General features: G+C 40.8%; 1 protein-coding gene across 3 annotated transcripts in view; it reads left to right on the forward strand.

Moving 5' to 3' along the window:
- Positions 1–14,770, forward strand: part of PIEZO2 (piezo type mechanosensitive ion channel component 2) — a 334,394-nt gene that overhangs the window by 176,658 nt on the left and 142,966 nt on the right. For all 3 annotated transcript variants that reach the window (XM_060028655.1, XM_060028656.1, XM_060028657.1), the window contains exon 5: positions 7,536–7,698. In XM_060028655.1, coding sequence (XP_059884638.1) covers positions 7,536–7,698 — 163 coding nt within the window. The remainder of the gene's footprint in view (positions 1–7,535; positions 7,699–14,770) is intronic.

Below are 14,770 nucleotides of genomic sequence, written 5' to 3' on the forward strand. Positions count from 1 at the left end.
TGCTCCTGTTTTATTCTACTGTGTTTCATGAAAAAGAAAATGCTGGTTTGTGCCACTGCCTTTATTTGATAATAAACTAGTTAGTCGTGGCCTGAAGCTGGGAGAACCCTGAGCTGCACGGTGACGCTCCGCACGGTGGCAGCAAGCGGGGCTGGGGTGGGTGGGGGAGACTGGAAGTTGATTCCAGCCTCACTGGGAGTGGATCCCGCAGTGATGACAAATGCTTACATCGCATGGCCTTTGCAGACGTCACGGTGACATGTGAGGACTGCTTTGCAGCAGAAACGTGTGCAGATTAGATTCATAATCCTCACACTTCAGATCCCGCAGAGGAGACCCCGAGACCGTGTGTCTTCCAATTATCTGGAGTAAATCACCCAGCTCCAGAGTGAGGGCTGCAGTTTACACAGGTTAGATTTTCCTCACTTCCCATGTTGCTATCATCCGCAAGGCCTGTGCAAGCTAATTAGAGGATCACCATGGGGGTGGGTCAGTCAGGGTTTGTGGGGAGCCGGTGTGAGGCAAAGAATGTATTTCAGGAGCTAGACTGTGCACAGTTGTGGGCGCTACTGGGGAAGTGAAGGCCCTGGAGGAAAGAAGAGCTGAACCAGTCCATCTAGGAGTTGAAGTGGGACCCTGATGGGAGCTCGGGGAGAGGCCCTGGGGCAGCCCTGTCCCTGTGCAGCTCCGCTTCTGTGGAGCCGCGGTCGAGCATCAGTGCCTGGGCTCCAGAGGTCACCAGAAAACCAAGTATAACCATCTCAGCAGTTCATATTCATTTAAATAATGCTCATTTGACATTTTAATTATTTTATTGGAATTCAATTGACGTTGACCTTCCTACCAACTCTGAACCAAAGGACTCGCTTCCCAAAAGGAATGGCATAAATGAGGTTGTTCTTTTCTAGCTTCTGAAGGTGACGGCGGTTGTGTTTATTCCTGAGTCTGCTTCTTGGCCGTACCTGAAACTCCAATGCTTTTCTTTCTTTGCTCCATCTTCATTTCCCTGCCTCCTTATTTTGAATTTTCTGAGTCAGAATGAAACTTGACAGTTGGGACGACCCCAAGAAGTCATTTTGTTGGTGAGAAACTCACAAAAGCAAAGTGGTTTGCCCATGAATATCCACACCTGCCTCACTGCATCCCTGGACTTGGATAGGAGGATGGTAATTGAATTTGATTAATGAGTCGATCAGACCAAATATAATCATGGCCATGACTGCATCAGTTGGTCATTATCTTTCCCAGGCAGATAATTGACTTTGTGTTTTCAAGATGTGTTCTACACGAAGAATTCTAGGCAGTGTGTCTCTTCTGACTTTTAAAAATAATATGAAATATTAAAGATATCCTTTTGTATGTACCAACCAGCTTTCAAGGATCTTAAGAACCTGGGCACCACCAGCACAGGTGATTGAGTCCCTGTCTCCTGACTTTCATGGAGCTCTTTATGGGTGAATCTCTAACTGGTCTATATTCTGTACCTTTGCTAGTTCTTTTGTTTTTTTGCTTAATATTATGTTTGTGAGATGCATCCATATTTATTGATGGAGATGGTCACACGCACATTTGCACTGATGTATTGATTCATAGTATTTTATGGCTCTATTCTCTCTCCTCTTGATGGATATGTGGGTTTTTCCCAATTTCCAGCTTCCTTGACCCCCTTTCAAGAGGGATAATCTCTCTGAACAAATAGGATCAATGTGACTAACCAGATTGGAAAGGAAATGTCTGCCTGTTGAAGAGAACATGATGTTTTAAGTAGTTTAGCATGTGCTTTTCTATATGGAAAATGTAATTGAGCTGAGCCTGGAAAGTCGAGCTATGTAGGATAACGTTTTATGGGGAAATGTATTCATCGATCTCGTTAATTTATTAGCATAGGGCTTCTACCCATAACCTGGTCAGCCTGGTTTCAAATGCAGAATTTATTTGAAATAAAATTTAATTTGTTGTTAAATGCTCTGTAATGCGCACCGACGATCCGTTTATGGAGGCTTCCACAAATATTTACTCTGTGCTGTGCGTGGTCCCTGGACCATCTAATTTACACTGTTGACTTTAGCCAACATATATGAGAAGAAAACTCTCACCTCCACCCTGTCAGTCAAGACTTCCCTCTCAGGCACAAACCCCACGTGGCTTCCAGGGTGACCTGCCACCTCCACACAACACCTCACGCTCATGGAAACACCGCCTCTGGGCACCACTTCTCGAGACCAGTGCACGATTTCCTCTGCAGTCTCAGTTCCGTGATGACAGTAGGGCCTCATTTGCTCTGAACCCTTCAGCCGTTCTGGTTATGTGGATGCTTTGCCAGAAATCCGAGTCCAGTAGGGAGGACCTGGCCATAACCCCTCTTCCTGACTTATCTCTGTGTTTAAGACACTTTCATAACCAACACTCAGTGCCCAGGGACAGTGCCTGGCACGTGCTAGAGGCTCAGTAAATATCTTTGGAGTGAATACATAAAAAATCCCACCAAATCAAGCCATTGTTCACTAGCTACAGCACATATTTCTTTTTCTTGAAATGTTTTCTCCAATATATGCATTTAATAAAACTGCATATGTATTCTGAATGGCTTATAATTTCCAGTTTTGAAAATTAAATTGTGTCCAAATAATTAAGATGTTACTCATCAACCCCTCGATCTTCAGCTGTTCCCCAGACCACAGTGACGTGTCCTGCCCTTTGTACTTTACCTTCCCCGAGCTAAAGTACGGGGCTCTTTGTGGCAGACAGCAGATCTAATTCTTCAACAGTACTTTGCACAAACTATTGTCATAGGAAGGAAAGAGTAAATATTTGGAGATAACATTAATTCTGCCAGCCTGTACTCAGAGCACACACTGTACCACACACACACACACACACACACACACACACACGTAATATGTAAACATATATATATATAGTCCTCCTGGATACAGAGGTTCACAAACAAGTTAGCGACATAAAGTATTAAGTGTACATAGGCAGTTAGGCATCTAAAGGTGGCAGGTGGTGGACAGGCTTCAAGGTGGAGGTGTGGGAGGTGAGTCTTGACTGATGAGGGCACCCTGGAAGCGTGTGTGAGAAGGGCGTCGTGGTCCAAGGGGGAAGATCGCACACTGACTCGGAGGGACAAACACCTGCCTGTCCTGGTGTATGCGGTCAGCGTGGGTGGAATTTGAGGTCCAAGGAAGTCATAGCAAGAGACAAGGCAGACGGGCCTGCAACACCGAGGGCCTCGCGGGTGTGCTTGGGACTATGGACCTTTCTCGTCAGCAGGGCGGTGGGCGTGCCCAACCTGTGCTTCTAAAAGTTAAGCTTGGGTGCTAATGCGGAGGAGGCCTGCTTAGCAGAGGGGACGCCCTGAGGCAAAGTGACAAGGATGCCGTTCAATAATCCAGAAGCCAAAATAGAGGAGAGTGGGGAAGAGAAACACAGGCATGGAGACAGAATCTCCAGTTTCCTGTGACCGATGGCAGGGCCCAGGTTCTGTCCTGGTTGCTACACTGGTGACAGCGCCATCTTTCAAGGTGAGGAATAAGGGAGGAAGAGCAGATTTTGGGATAGAGATAGCATTTAGTTGTAAGAAGCTGTCGAATACTGAGTGGAGATGTCTAGTAGGAAAATGGGTCTTGGGGACATGCTTGGACTGGGTGTGCAGGTTTGTAAGTCGTCGTGCAGATGCTGAGTGGAGCCTCGGTGGTGAGTGTGTCATTCAGGTCTGCCATGTGGAGTTAGAAAAAATAAGTGAGGACTAGACCTTGCCAACTCATCAACATTTACGCGGGAGGCAGAGAAGAGGAGCCTGGTGGGCACAGCCCAGCCCCGCACTCCCTTGGGGGATCTCCCAGCAAGGTGAGCCTTTGGGGGTGTCCAGAGGGAGGTGGAGAAGTAGACAGGAGAGGGAAGGAAAGCAGGGAGAGTGGATGTGGGAGCGGATTTGTCCAGCGCAGCACAGAGGCGGCATGGGATGGGGTTGGAATGGGCCATCGGGCCTTGCGGTGGGAGCAGTGATTGGGGGGAAGCTGAGGCACCAGGTAAAAGCGGGGGCAAGTGCAGTGAGTGGCAGCTCCCAACAAGGGCTCTGCTGCCAGCTGTGCATTTGGTCCAGGCTTCAGCCTACCCTGCGTTGGTTTCTTCTTTGCAAGATGAGGAAATGGACTAGATCTTTTCTGGTTTCTTCTAGCTCCATGGCTGCAGTGACTTCCTGAGTGAGTGGGTGGATAGATGGGAGGAGGGCTGAGGGAGAGGAATGAGGTATCACTGACTGCAATTATTAGGGGCTTATTCAAAACCAAATGTATAAAGATTAGCTACACGTTAGTATAGTTTCCAAATTGTCCATTCATTGTGATCAAACCTATAGACCAGTGAGGAGACACTGAGTCAGCATTTTCTAAAGCTTGCGCCGTGAGCACTAGCTCGGCAGAATGTAATAGGTGTTAGATAAAACTAAGAAATGGTTTGTGGTCAAATAAATTTGGGAGAGGGAGGCTTAAGTAAGCTCAGAGTTACTGTTTTACTACAGAACTTCTCAAGTTCTTTACTATAATAATATTCGTTGTGATTTTCTAACACTTATTTGACCAGCAACTGTTTTTTTTCTCCTTTCGTCTTGTCTTGTTTTGCTTTAATTTGCAGCACTTCTGAGGACTAGCGCTCTGATTAATGTAACTCAGTAGACACTGGTCTAGACAGTGAAGAAGGAGACTTTAGTGATAAGATGGTCCCCACGGGACATATCGGTTGGACTTTGTCTATTGTCCACGGCCCGTGTTATCGTCTTCTGAAGGCTCGTTGTGTCCGCTAGGCAGTGCCGTGAATGTGCTGCTGTGTTAGCTCGGGACCCGAGAGCCGCAGTTGATAGGTTGGCACCTCTGTGGCTGAAGGATTCCATTCTGACTCGGATTGCAGCCCAGTACTGGATCCAGGAGCTACATTCTGTCACAGCAGGTGGAGGATTGCTTTTGCAAGCTGCGTTCATTTACTCCCTTAGTGTATGTGGGCTATCGAGTGTCTCTTTGGGGACCAGGAAGCACAAAGCTGGGGCTGTAGCCTCAAAGCCACTGTTTGCAAATGGGGATGCGCCTGCAGAGAACAGGTGGGAGGAGCCTGGTGCTGCTGGCTTTCTGTAAGAACTCTTTCTCCTCCAGTCTGCTTGGTTGGTGCTTTTCATAAAATGCCATGGTCAACTCATTTTCCACAAAGGAGCCACAATAATTTATCCCCCCAAATCCACCCGGGAAGGACCCACCAGCTCCCCTGGCAGCCCCACACAGGAAACACCCCTACCCCGCCCCAGCCTGGCCTTTGTTTTCTGGCCTCTCTCCGAGTTCTCATTCTGGTGATATTAATTCTCCTTTGCTCTGTCTGATCATGTTAGATGTACTTTAAAAGTAGGCAGCAAACCTCTACATTTTTATTATGATGAAATCAATCATCAGGTTTCATCGTTACGATTCTGGATTATAAGTTTCATAAGTAATTATAAAGTTTGGATGAAGTTTTCATAATTGACTTACTCTTAACCCATATGAAAGGAACTTGCCATCTTTAGAAACCTTTCACACAACCACGTGTGTTTTATTTATGGAAGTAAAGGGATGTCTCATCACTTTCATGTTTCTCTATTCAGAAGAGTTTAAAGTCATGTGGAAAATCGAAGCTTCTACAGGGGATGCCCTCTTCCAGTCCATTTTTATAAAAAGCCAGTTAGACTGGTCTAAGGAATTCTTCCTAGAAGATCTTGGATTAGAAGACTCTTTACTTAATGAAGATTTAACTTTTATTTATATTATAGTAACAAATGGATGGAAATATTCTAAATGTACAACAGTAGTGGACTAGTTAAGTAAATCCTGTCTGACTGTGAGTGTGGTGAGGCTTAAAACTCTTCAGTGAGTTGTGAAAATGTGAGTGATGTATTAAATGAACAAATTGTCGAAATCCGTAGGTAAAGTATGAGCCTAGTCTTGTTAACTCTAAGAACGTGTGTCCATGCACAGAAGGAAGACTGGAAGGGAAGGCCGTGGGGATACGTACAGGAGGAAGCAGCAGTTGACAGCATAAACTTTGCACTTACAGGGAGCTCGAGGATAATTCTGTTCTCTCTCTGACTCTCTGTGTGACTTTAGGGAAGTAAGTCTACCTTTTGGAGCCTTACTTTTTTCATATGTAAAAGGAGGCTAAGTAATAATGCCTAACTCTTTAAGGTGATTGGTTGGACTAAATAATATGTACGAAGCTCTGAGCACAAAGCAATTGCTCAGTAAGTGGTAGATATTATTACTAATTTTAAAAAATTTTATTGAAATATAGTCGATTTACAGTGTTGTGTTAGTTTCAGGTATACAGCAAAGTGATTCAGTTATATATATACATATATATATGTATACATATATATTCTTTTTTAGATTCTTTTCCATTATAGGTTATTACAAAATATTGAGTACAATTCCCTGTGCTAAACAGTAGGTCCTTGTTGCTTATCTATTTTATGTACCGTAGTGTGTGTATGTTAATCCCAAATTCCTAATCTATCCCTTCCCCGCCTTTCCCCTTTGGTAACCACAAGTTTGTTTTCAATGTCTGTGAGTCTATTTCTGGTTTGTAAATAAGTTTATTTGTATCATGTTTTTAGAGTCCACATATAAGCGATATCATATGATGTTTTAGTTTACTAAAATGTTAACATGGTTATTTCTAGGTGATGGGGTCTTGCTATTATTATGTTTTTACCAATATATCACATATCCAATGTAAATGACTACAGTATGTATTTCATCACATGAAGTGTATATGGAAAACGATGTATCTTTACATGCATAATTTCCTATCTTCTGCTTCCTGTCCCTAAACAAGTTTTATCTCTGATACACATTGGGTCACTTTCATCTGAGTCCAGTGAGATAAAGAAGACAAACAGTGTTATCTCTTTGGGGCAGAGGAAGGACGCAGGATGTGGGGAAGGCCTCCAGTGAAAGGCAGCTGTCAGGTCCTACTGACACTGGAACCGAATCTTCTGAGTTCTCTGTTAACGATCTTTCTTGGAACAGGATGGAAAACAAAATCAAATCAGTATTCAAAATCATGAAGAGCTCCTATTCAAGGATTGCTTTAACATCTTCTCCGTTTTTCCTTCTAACTTTGATTTACTTCCAAGGCCCAATATCTCGTAGCTGCTTGTGTACATCTAGTATTTAACTGCTCCAGCTAGATTGCAAACACCTGTCTCTGTACTGGATGCGTGGTTTGTTTAATAACAAGTTAGTTCATTAGCACGTTTTAGGAGTGAGAATTGGTTTAGGGTTCTTTATACTATTTCTAAAACTCCCTGGAAGTTTCCTGAATCTTAGTAGATTACATAAGACCGGGGTTGGTGAAAAGCTTTCTGGTACCTTCTGGGCAGAAACTGAGCATTCTTTATTTTAAATCATTAAGAAGATTTAAGCATACTTTATGATGGTTTAACCATAGCAACATAAAAACAACTAAATTTCCTCTCCACCCCCCGCCCCCTGCTTTTTTCCCCTCCATAGCTTAAAGGGAGCGGATGCTGGCAACGGGATCCGAGTGTTTGTGCCTGACGTCGGCATGTTCATAGCCAGTCTGACCATCTGGCTGGTCTGTAGGAACATCGTTCAGAAACCACTGACTGAAGAAGCAGCGCAGTATAACCTGGAGTTTGAGAATGAAGAATCGGTAAATGTGACTTTGTGCCTCTTCCTTCTTTGATTTCTGGGGCCTTGACCTTGGTAGGTTGTGACAGTGTAACAGTGAGATATGCACTGTGCTTCATGCCCTCCCGTGCTGGGCGGTTACTGGGCACACCCTCGTGTGGGCATTCTCACCCATGCCTGGGCCACGAGGAGACAAGTTCGGAGACCATGAGGGCTGCCCTGCGAGAGGCATCGTCCCCTAAGGGCCTGGGCTTGACCCTGTGTCTCTTCACTGTCATCTGCCCTTAATTCAGATGGGGAACCTTTCAAATTTGTATCGTAGCCTATGGTCTAGATACCTTCATTACTGCAATGCTCTTAGAGAAGTAACACCTGGTAGTTGTAAGAGAAAAAAATTAATTCTACCTTGAAGGAGGCTTCCAGTCTGTGCACCTTGCTGTCCCGAGTCAGTGTGTTAACTCCACATGCTTCCATCGAGGTATTTTTAAAGCCCTCCAGAGAAAAAATATATGCATTTGGAAGAGTGTAAGAATGAGTAAAATGTATGTGCATTTTTAGCTAAGTTTTTAGCTGGACCAGGGGACACGTCAGATTTCACTCCGTGGTGAATGGGAGCATTCTGGCGTGAGACAGCTGTCACTCTGTCCCTGCCCTGTTTGTTCTAATAACTGCACTTTGTTATGTGAGTCTGGGTGACATTGACTTAAAAAGTAATTGATTTGTTAATTGAAAGATGAAATTTACAGTGAAAAAATTTCCTTAAAAGAGTACATTTGACATAAGCCACAAGTACCAAATATTTCATTCATAAGCTTTGGCAAGAAGTTAAACCTATAAAACTGAAGTTACTTGAAATTACTTGTATTGAGAATGATAACCACGAAGCCATCAAAGGAAGAAAATTCTCAGTTACAGCAGATGATGTACATGCTTCACAAATGAGCAGCAATTTACCTTGTATACTTATCAGAAATACAACAATGAAGAAAGAGTTTAACCTCTGCAGACGAGAAATGATGTTATCGCCTAAAATCCTTATGGGTAAAAGATATACAATCACATTGCATATCCATATTCTACTATTTTTAAGACAAATGTTCAAAAAGGTACATGGTGTAAAAATTAATTATAGCAAGGTAATAACTACCCATCTCTTGTATTCAAGTTTGCAAACTACACAGCACTTTTTGGTGTCCTGAAAATAGATAAAACTATGAAGGTGCTTTTTCTTCTGGTTGGCTTTATAATTATATGACAATTTAAATTTTTAAGATCCATTTTTACATTTGAAATTTATTTTATAATATTTACAGTTTTGAAAATCAGCTGGCTTAAATAATTACCCCAAATTTTCCAGGTTCAGTGAAAATAAATCCATTAACTCAAGCTCTCCAGACTTAGGGTTTTTCATTATTATTATTTATAAAGTGAGGTTGATTTTCAGTTATCCTCATATTATAGATGGAGTGTAAAGGATATTTACTGGGAATTGAGTGGACTGTAAAGTCGGACTTGGAAGCCACCTAAGGTGGCTGTGTGATGTTGGGAAAATTGTTTATTCTCTTTTTCTGCAAAGCAGAGATTGTTGTGAGGACTTAATAATAAAGGGCACCCGCTCTCCCTGCTCTCTCCAGTTTGAGAGGCAGTAGAACAATCTCAAAAATTTCAAATTCAGAGTCTTGTAGAATGAAAGAAAGCTAAGTTGGAGGGTGTGTTTGAGGCCATCCCACTTGGTAAAAGAATCCCCTCTGTGCCTTTAGTAACAGACAACCATGACTGAATTATAAAGCTTCCTATAAAAAGGACTTCTGTCTCCAAATTCAAACTCTCTTTTGCCATAAAACTAGGAAAACCTACACTGACCTATGGAAGATAGGGATGTTAGGTTAAGGTGAAGATCACACATCTGGTGAAGAAGAGACACGATATCATTGACTAATTCTAAAATCATGTTTCCTTCCTGATTCCCCTCGGTTCTCCAAGACAGGCTTATGGTACCTCTCTCCCATTTGAAAGTTGTTTAAATATCTGTGCCCTATATATTATTGATGACATTATTTAACAATAAGGAAAAGAGGGGTAGCTACTCTAAACATTGTTTATTGGGGCTTTGAAAATACTAAATATCATTATTATGAGGTTGATTTCCCTCTTGGTTAAATTTGTTTGGGTCTAATTTAGATATTAAGTTCCATTGTCTTAGTACATTCCAGCCCCCAGGTGGCCCAGGGGAGCAGGCTAGAGTCAATCTTCTGAGATGAATCCAGGAGGAAATCTTACTGGGGAACCATCTAGCTAGAGTCTGAAAAGAATAGAAATATGTGGCCAGGAGAAATAAGCAAGACAAGTTGTTTTATTTTGAAGTCCCTAGCATACTTCCTGCTACTCGTAAATCTTGGCGTTTGTGTTCTAGATTGCTTGGTTTTTGAGGATCCTTTGAATTTTTTTTTTTTTTAATTCCTGGCTTTTTTTTTTTTTTTTTTTTTTCCGGCTGCGTTGGGTCTTTGTTGCTGTGCACGGGCTTTCTCTAGTTGTGGCCAATGGGGACTGCTCTTTGTTGTGGTGCGCCGGCTTCTCATTGCATTGGCTTCTTGTTGTAGAGCAACGGCTCTAGGGCACGTGGGTTTCAGTAGTTGTGGCACATGGGCTCAGTAGTTGTGGCTTGTGGGCTCTAGAATGCAGGCTCAGTAGTTGCGGCACATGGGCTTAGTTGCTCTGCGGCATGTGGGATCTTCCCAGACCAGGGATCAAACCTGTGTCCCCTGCATTAGCAGGCGGATTCTTCACTGCGCCACCAGGGAAGTCCCAAGGATCCTTTGAAAGGATAGTGTTTGCTGGCGTTCCTTCTTCCTTCATTTATCTCAGTGGAGAAATGGCAGATTAATCAATCCTCTGGTGCCTGGGAGAATTCCTTTTCAAATCTAGCATGGTTTCAAAGTAGCAACTAATCCCTGGAGAAGGCTCAGGAGTCTTCCCTAATCTTCATGGACTTGTTAATGAGGCTCAAGTTTGCTGTTTTAAAGGGCATCACAAACCCAAGGATTCCCCCTAAAAATCCCCAGGGGGCATGGGTGGGAGGCTTTGCCCCTGTTCTTGAATTTTACAGAGAGCAGACCTCAGTCAAGAACCAACTCCCCAAGTGCCATAAAACGTTCTTTTCCAGCTGACGTATCTGTGGTCTTGTTTATTCGTTCATTTTAATTCGGAAGCAGATCGACAAATCATAACTGGGAAAAAGATTCTGTTCTTAAGCCTTTAAAAAAATGAATTGTGTTATGAAAATTAAATTGTGTGGAAAGGTTATCTGTGCAATAAAACACCAATTACATCAGTAATTTTACCAAGCTGATAGCATCTGTGTGTTTATATACTTCTAGGTCTTTCTAGCTATTTAACGAGATTTCAGGCCTTATTTTTTTTGAAACAGATAATAATTTAATATACTATTGAACTAAATTTATGATAAATTAAATCTTTATTCAAGTAGGAATTTTAGTCTCAACTTAGTCTGCTTCAAGAGGCATCTTCTAAATAGTCTGACAAATCAAACATGAAGGATATAAAGAATATTCCAGTATAAATCATTGCCCATCCATTAAAAATTCAGTGATATAACATTTAGGTCCTGATAATGTTATTTGGAAATTCCTTTGGAACCTCAAATCTGCACCCTCCTTTCTAATACCTAACGTTCATTAGTCTACTGTAACATCTGGCCCAGAAAATGACCAGCTGGGCTGCACGTCAAGCTTCAACTTTGAAGCTCAAGTTACTCTTTTTTTAAGAGCAAGAAACAAAGAATGGAAGAAATCAATCTTTTTATTGTCACCTTTTAATTAGGCATCTGCTCAGTTCCCACCTGAGATCTAGTCCAGAGTCACCTGCTTTACGTTTTCTAGATCCTGGCTTTCAAGCACGAAGACACGGTCATCCGTCTCTGTTTGTCTTTGGTTACAGAGATTATTACTGACCCTGAACCACCCGTTTTCTTTTATGAGAACCAGCTAAATTTAGCTCTTCTGACTGCTGTGCTCCCTGTAGAAATGAAGAATTCAGGGAGTGATGACAAAAGCCACAGTTCTAAGGGTGCACAGACCCTTCCTGTTGCCTAAAAGTGTCCTGAAAGTTTCAGGACCCAAATAATTACTTGTGATGAACTAAAATGCAAAGAAAATGCATGTCTTTATTATTAAAATGTCAAAAGGTTGAGCAGTGCTGTACCTACCCTGGAACCCACCACTTTCCTTTCCCATCCTCCCATCCATCTGTCTGTTCCTAACTCCAATCAGAACTTTTTTCCGGAGCCTGATCTCTGCTTGGAGCACTGTGCCAAGTATAGGGTGGGATGAGGCTTTAACTCATTTTGAATTTATTTTTGCATATTGTGTGAGAGTAGTTTCATTCTTTTGCATGTAACTGTCCAGTTTTCTCAACACCACTTATTGAAGAGACTGTCTTTTCTCCATTGTATATTCTTGCCTCCCTTGTCATAGATTAATTGACCATAAATGGGTGGGTTTGTTTCTGGGCTCTCTATTGTGTTCCATTGATCTATGTGTATGTTTTTGTGCCAGTACCATACTGTTTTGATTTCTCTAGCTTTATAATATAGTTTGAAATCAGGGAGCATGATACCTCTGGCTTTGTTCTTTCTCAAGATTATTTTGGCTATTTGGGGTCTTTTGTGGTTCCATAAAAGTTTTAGGATTCTTCTAGTTCTGTAAAAAATGCCATTGCTACTTGGTAGGGATTGCATTGAATCTGTATATTGCTCTCGGTAGTATAGACATTTTAACAATACTAATTCTTCCAACCCTTGAGCACAGTATATCTTTCCATTTATTTGTGTCATCTTCAATTTCTTTCATCAATGTCTTATAGTTTTCAGAGTACAAGTCTTTAACCTCCTTGGTTAAATTTATTCCTAGGTATTTTATTCTTTTTGATGCAGTTGTAAATGGGATTGCTTTCTTAATTTCTCTTTCTGATAGTTTGTTATTAGTGTATAGAAATGCAACCAATTTCTGTATATTAATTTTGTATACTGAAACTTTGCTTAATTTATTAGTACTGATAGTTTTTTGGTGGAGTCTTTAGGGTTTTCTATATATAGTATCATGCCATGGGCAAATAGTGCCAGTTTTACTTCTTTTTAATTTGGATGTCTTTTTTTTTTCCTTGCCTAATTGCTGTGGCTAGGACTTTCAACACTGTGTGTAAAAAAAGTGATGAGAGTGGGCATCCTTATCCTGTCCCTGATCTTAGAGGAAAAGCTTTCAGCTTTTCACTGTTGAGTATGATGCTAGCTGTGGGTTTGTCATATGTGGCTTTTGTTATGTTGAGGTATGTCCCCTCTATACCCACTTTGTTGAGAGTTTTCACTGTAAACAGACGTTGAGTTGTGTTGAGTGCTTTTTCTGTATCTATTGAGATGATCATATGATTTTTATTCTTTGTTGATTGATCTGTGGATGTTGAACCATCCTTGCATTTCTGGAATAAAACTTACTTGATCATGGTGTGTAATCCTTTTACTGTATTGTTGGATTTGGTTTGCTAATATTTTATTGAATATTTTTGCATCTATGTTCATTGGAGATATTGGCCTCTAATTTTTTCTTGTGGCCTCTTTGTCTGGTTTTGGTATCAGGGTAATGCTGGCCTTGTAAAATGAGTTTGGAAGCATTCACTCCTCATCAATGTTTTGGAATTGTTTGAGAAACATAAGTATTAACTCTTCTTCAAATGTTTGATAGATTTCCTCTGTGAAGCTCTTTGGTCCTGGACTTTTGTTTGTTGGAAGATTTTTAATTACTAATTCAGTTTTGTTACTATTATTTGGTCTTTTTATATTGTCTGTTTCTTCATGATTCAGTTTTGGAAGGTTATGTGTTTCTAAGAATTTATCCATTTCTTCTAAGTTGTCCAATTTGTTGGCATATAATTGTTCATAGTAGTCCCTTATGATCCTTTGTATTTCTTTGGTAACATCTCCTCTTTCATTTACGATTTTATTTATTTAGGCCCACTCTCTTTTTTTCTTGGTGAGACTGGCTAAAGATTTAGCACTTGTCTTTATCTTGTCAAAGAACCAGCTCTTGGTTTCACTGATCGTTTCTATTGTTTTTTAGTTTCTATTTCGTTTATTTCCATTCTGATCTTTATTATTTTCTTCATTCTACTAACTTTGGGTTTTGTTTGTTCTTGTCTTTTTAGTTTCTTCAGGTGTGAGGTTAGTTTGTTTAATTGAGATTTTTCTTGTTTACCAGGGTAGTCCTGTATCACTATGAACTTCCCTTTTAGAACGGCTTTTGTTGTGTCCCACAGATTTTGGAAAATTGTTTCCATTTTCATTTGTCTCAGGTATTTTTTTTAATCTCCTCTTCATTTCTTCATTGACCCAGTGATTGCTTAGTAATATGTTGTTTAGTCTCCATACGTTTGTGTTTTTTCCAGTTTTCTTCTCATAATTGACTTCCAGTTTCTTACCTTTGTGGTTGGAAAAGATGCTTGATATGATTTCAGTCTTCTTAAATCTATTGAGACTTGTTTTTTGATCTAGCATGTGATCTATCCTGGGGAAAGTTCCATGTGCACTTGAAAAGAATATGTTTTCTGCAGTTTTGGATATCTATTTTCCATCTGGCATAATGTGTCATTGATTTTCTGTCTGGATGATCTATCCATTGAGGCAAATGGGGTATTAAAGTCCCCTACTAGTACTGTACTACTGTTAATTTCTTCATTTATGTCAGTTAATATTTGCTTTATAAATTTACATGATCCTTTGTTGGGTGCATGTTTACAAATGTTATATCCTCTTGTTGTATTGATCCCTTTATCATTATGTAATGCCCTTCTTTGTCTTTTTTACAGTCTCTGTTTTAAAGTGTATTTTATCTAAATATTGCTACTCCAGCTTTTTAAAAAATTTCCATTTGCATGAAATATCTTTTTCTATCCCTTCACTTTCCGCCAATGCATGTCTTTAGATCTGAAGTGAGTCTTTTGTTTTTTTATCCATTCAGCCACCCTGTATCTTTTGATTGGAGAATTTAGACATTTAAAGTAATGTAAAGTAATTATTGATAGGT

Source organism: Delphinus delphis, chromosome 13 (genome assembly GCF_949987515.2).
Source record: "Delphinus delphis chromosome 13, mDelDel1.2, whole genome shotgun sequence".
Lineage (NCBI taxonomy): Eukaryota > Metazoa > Chordata > Mammalia > Artiodactyla > Delphinidae > Delphinus > Delphinus delphis.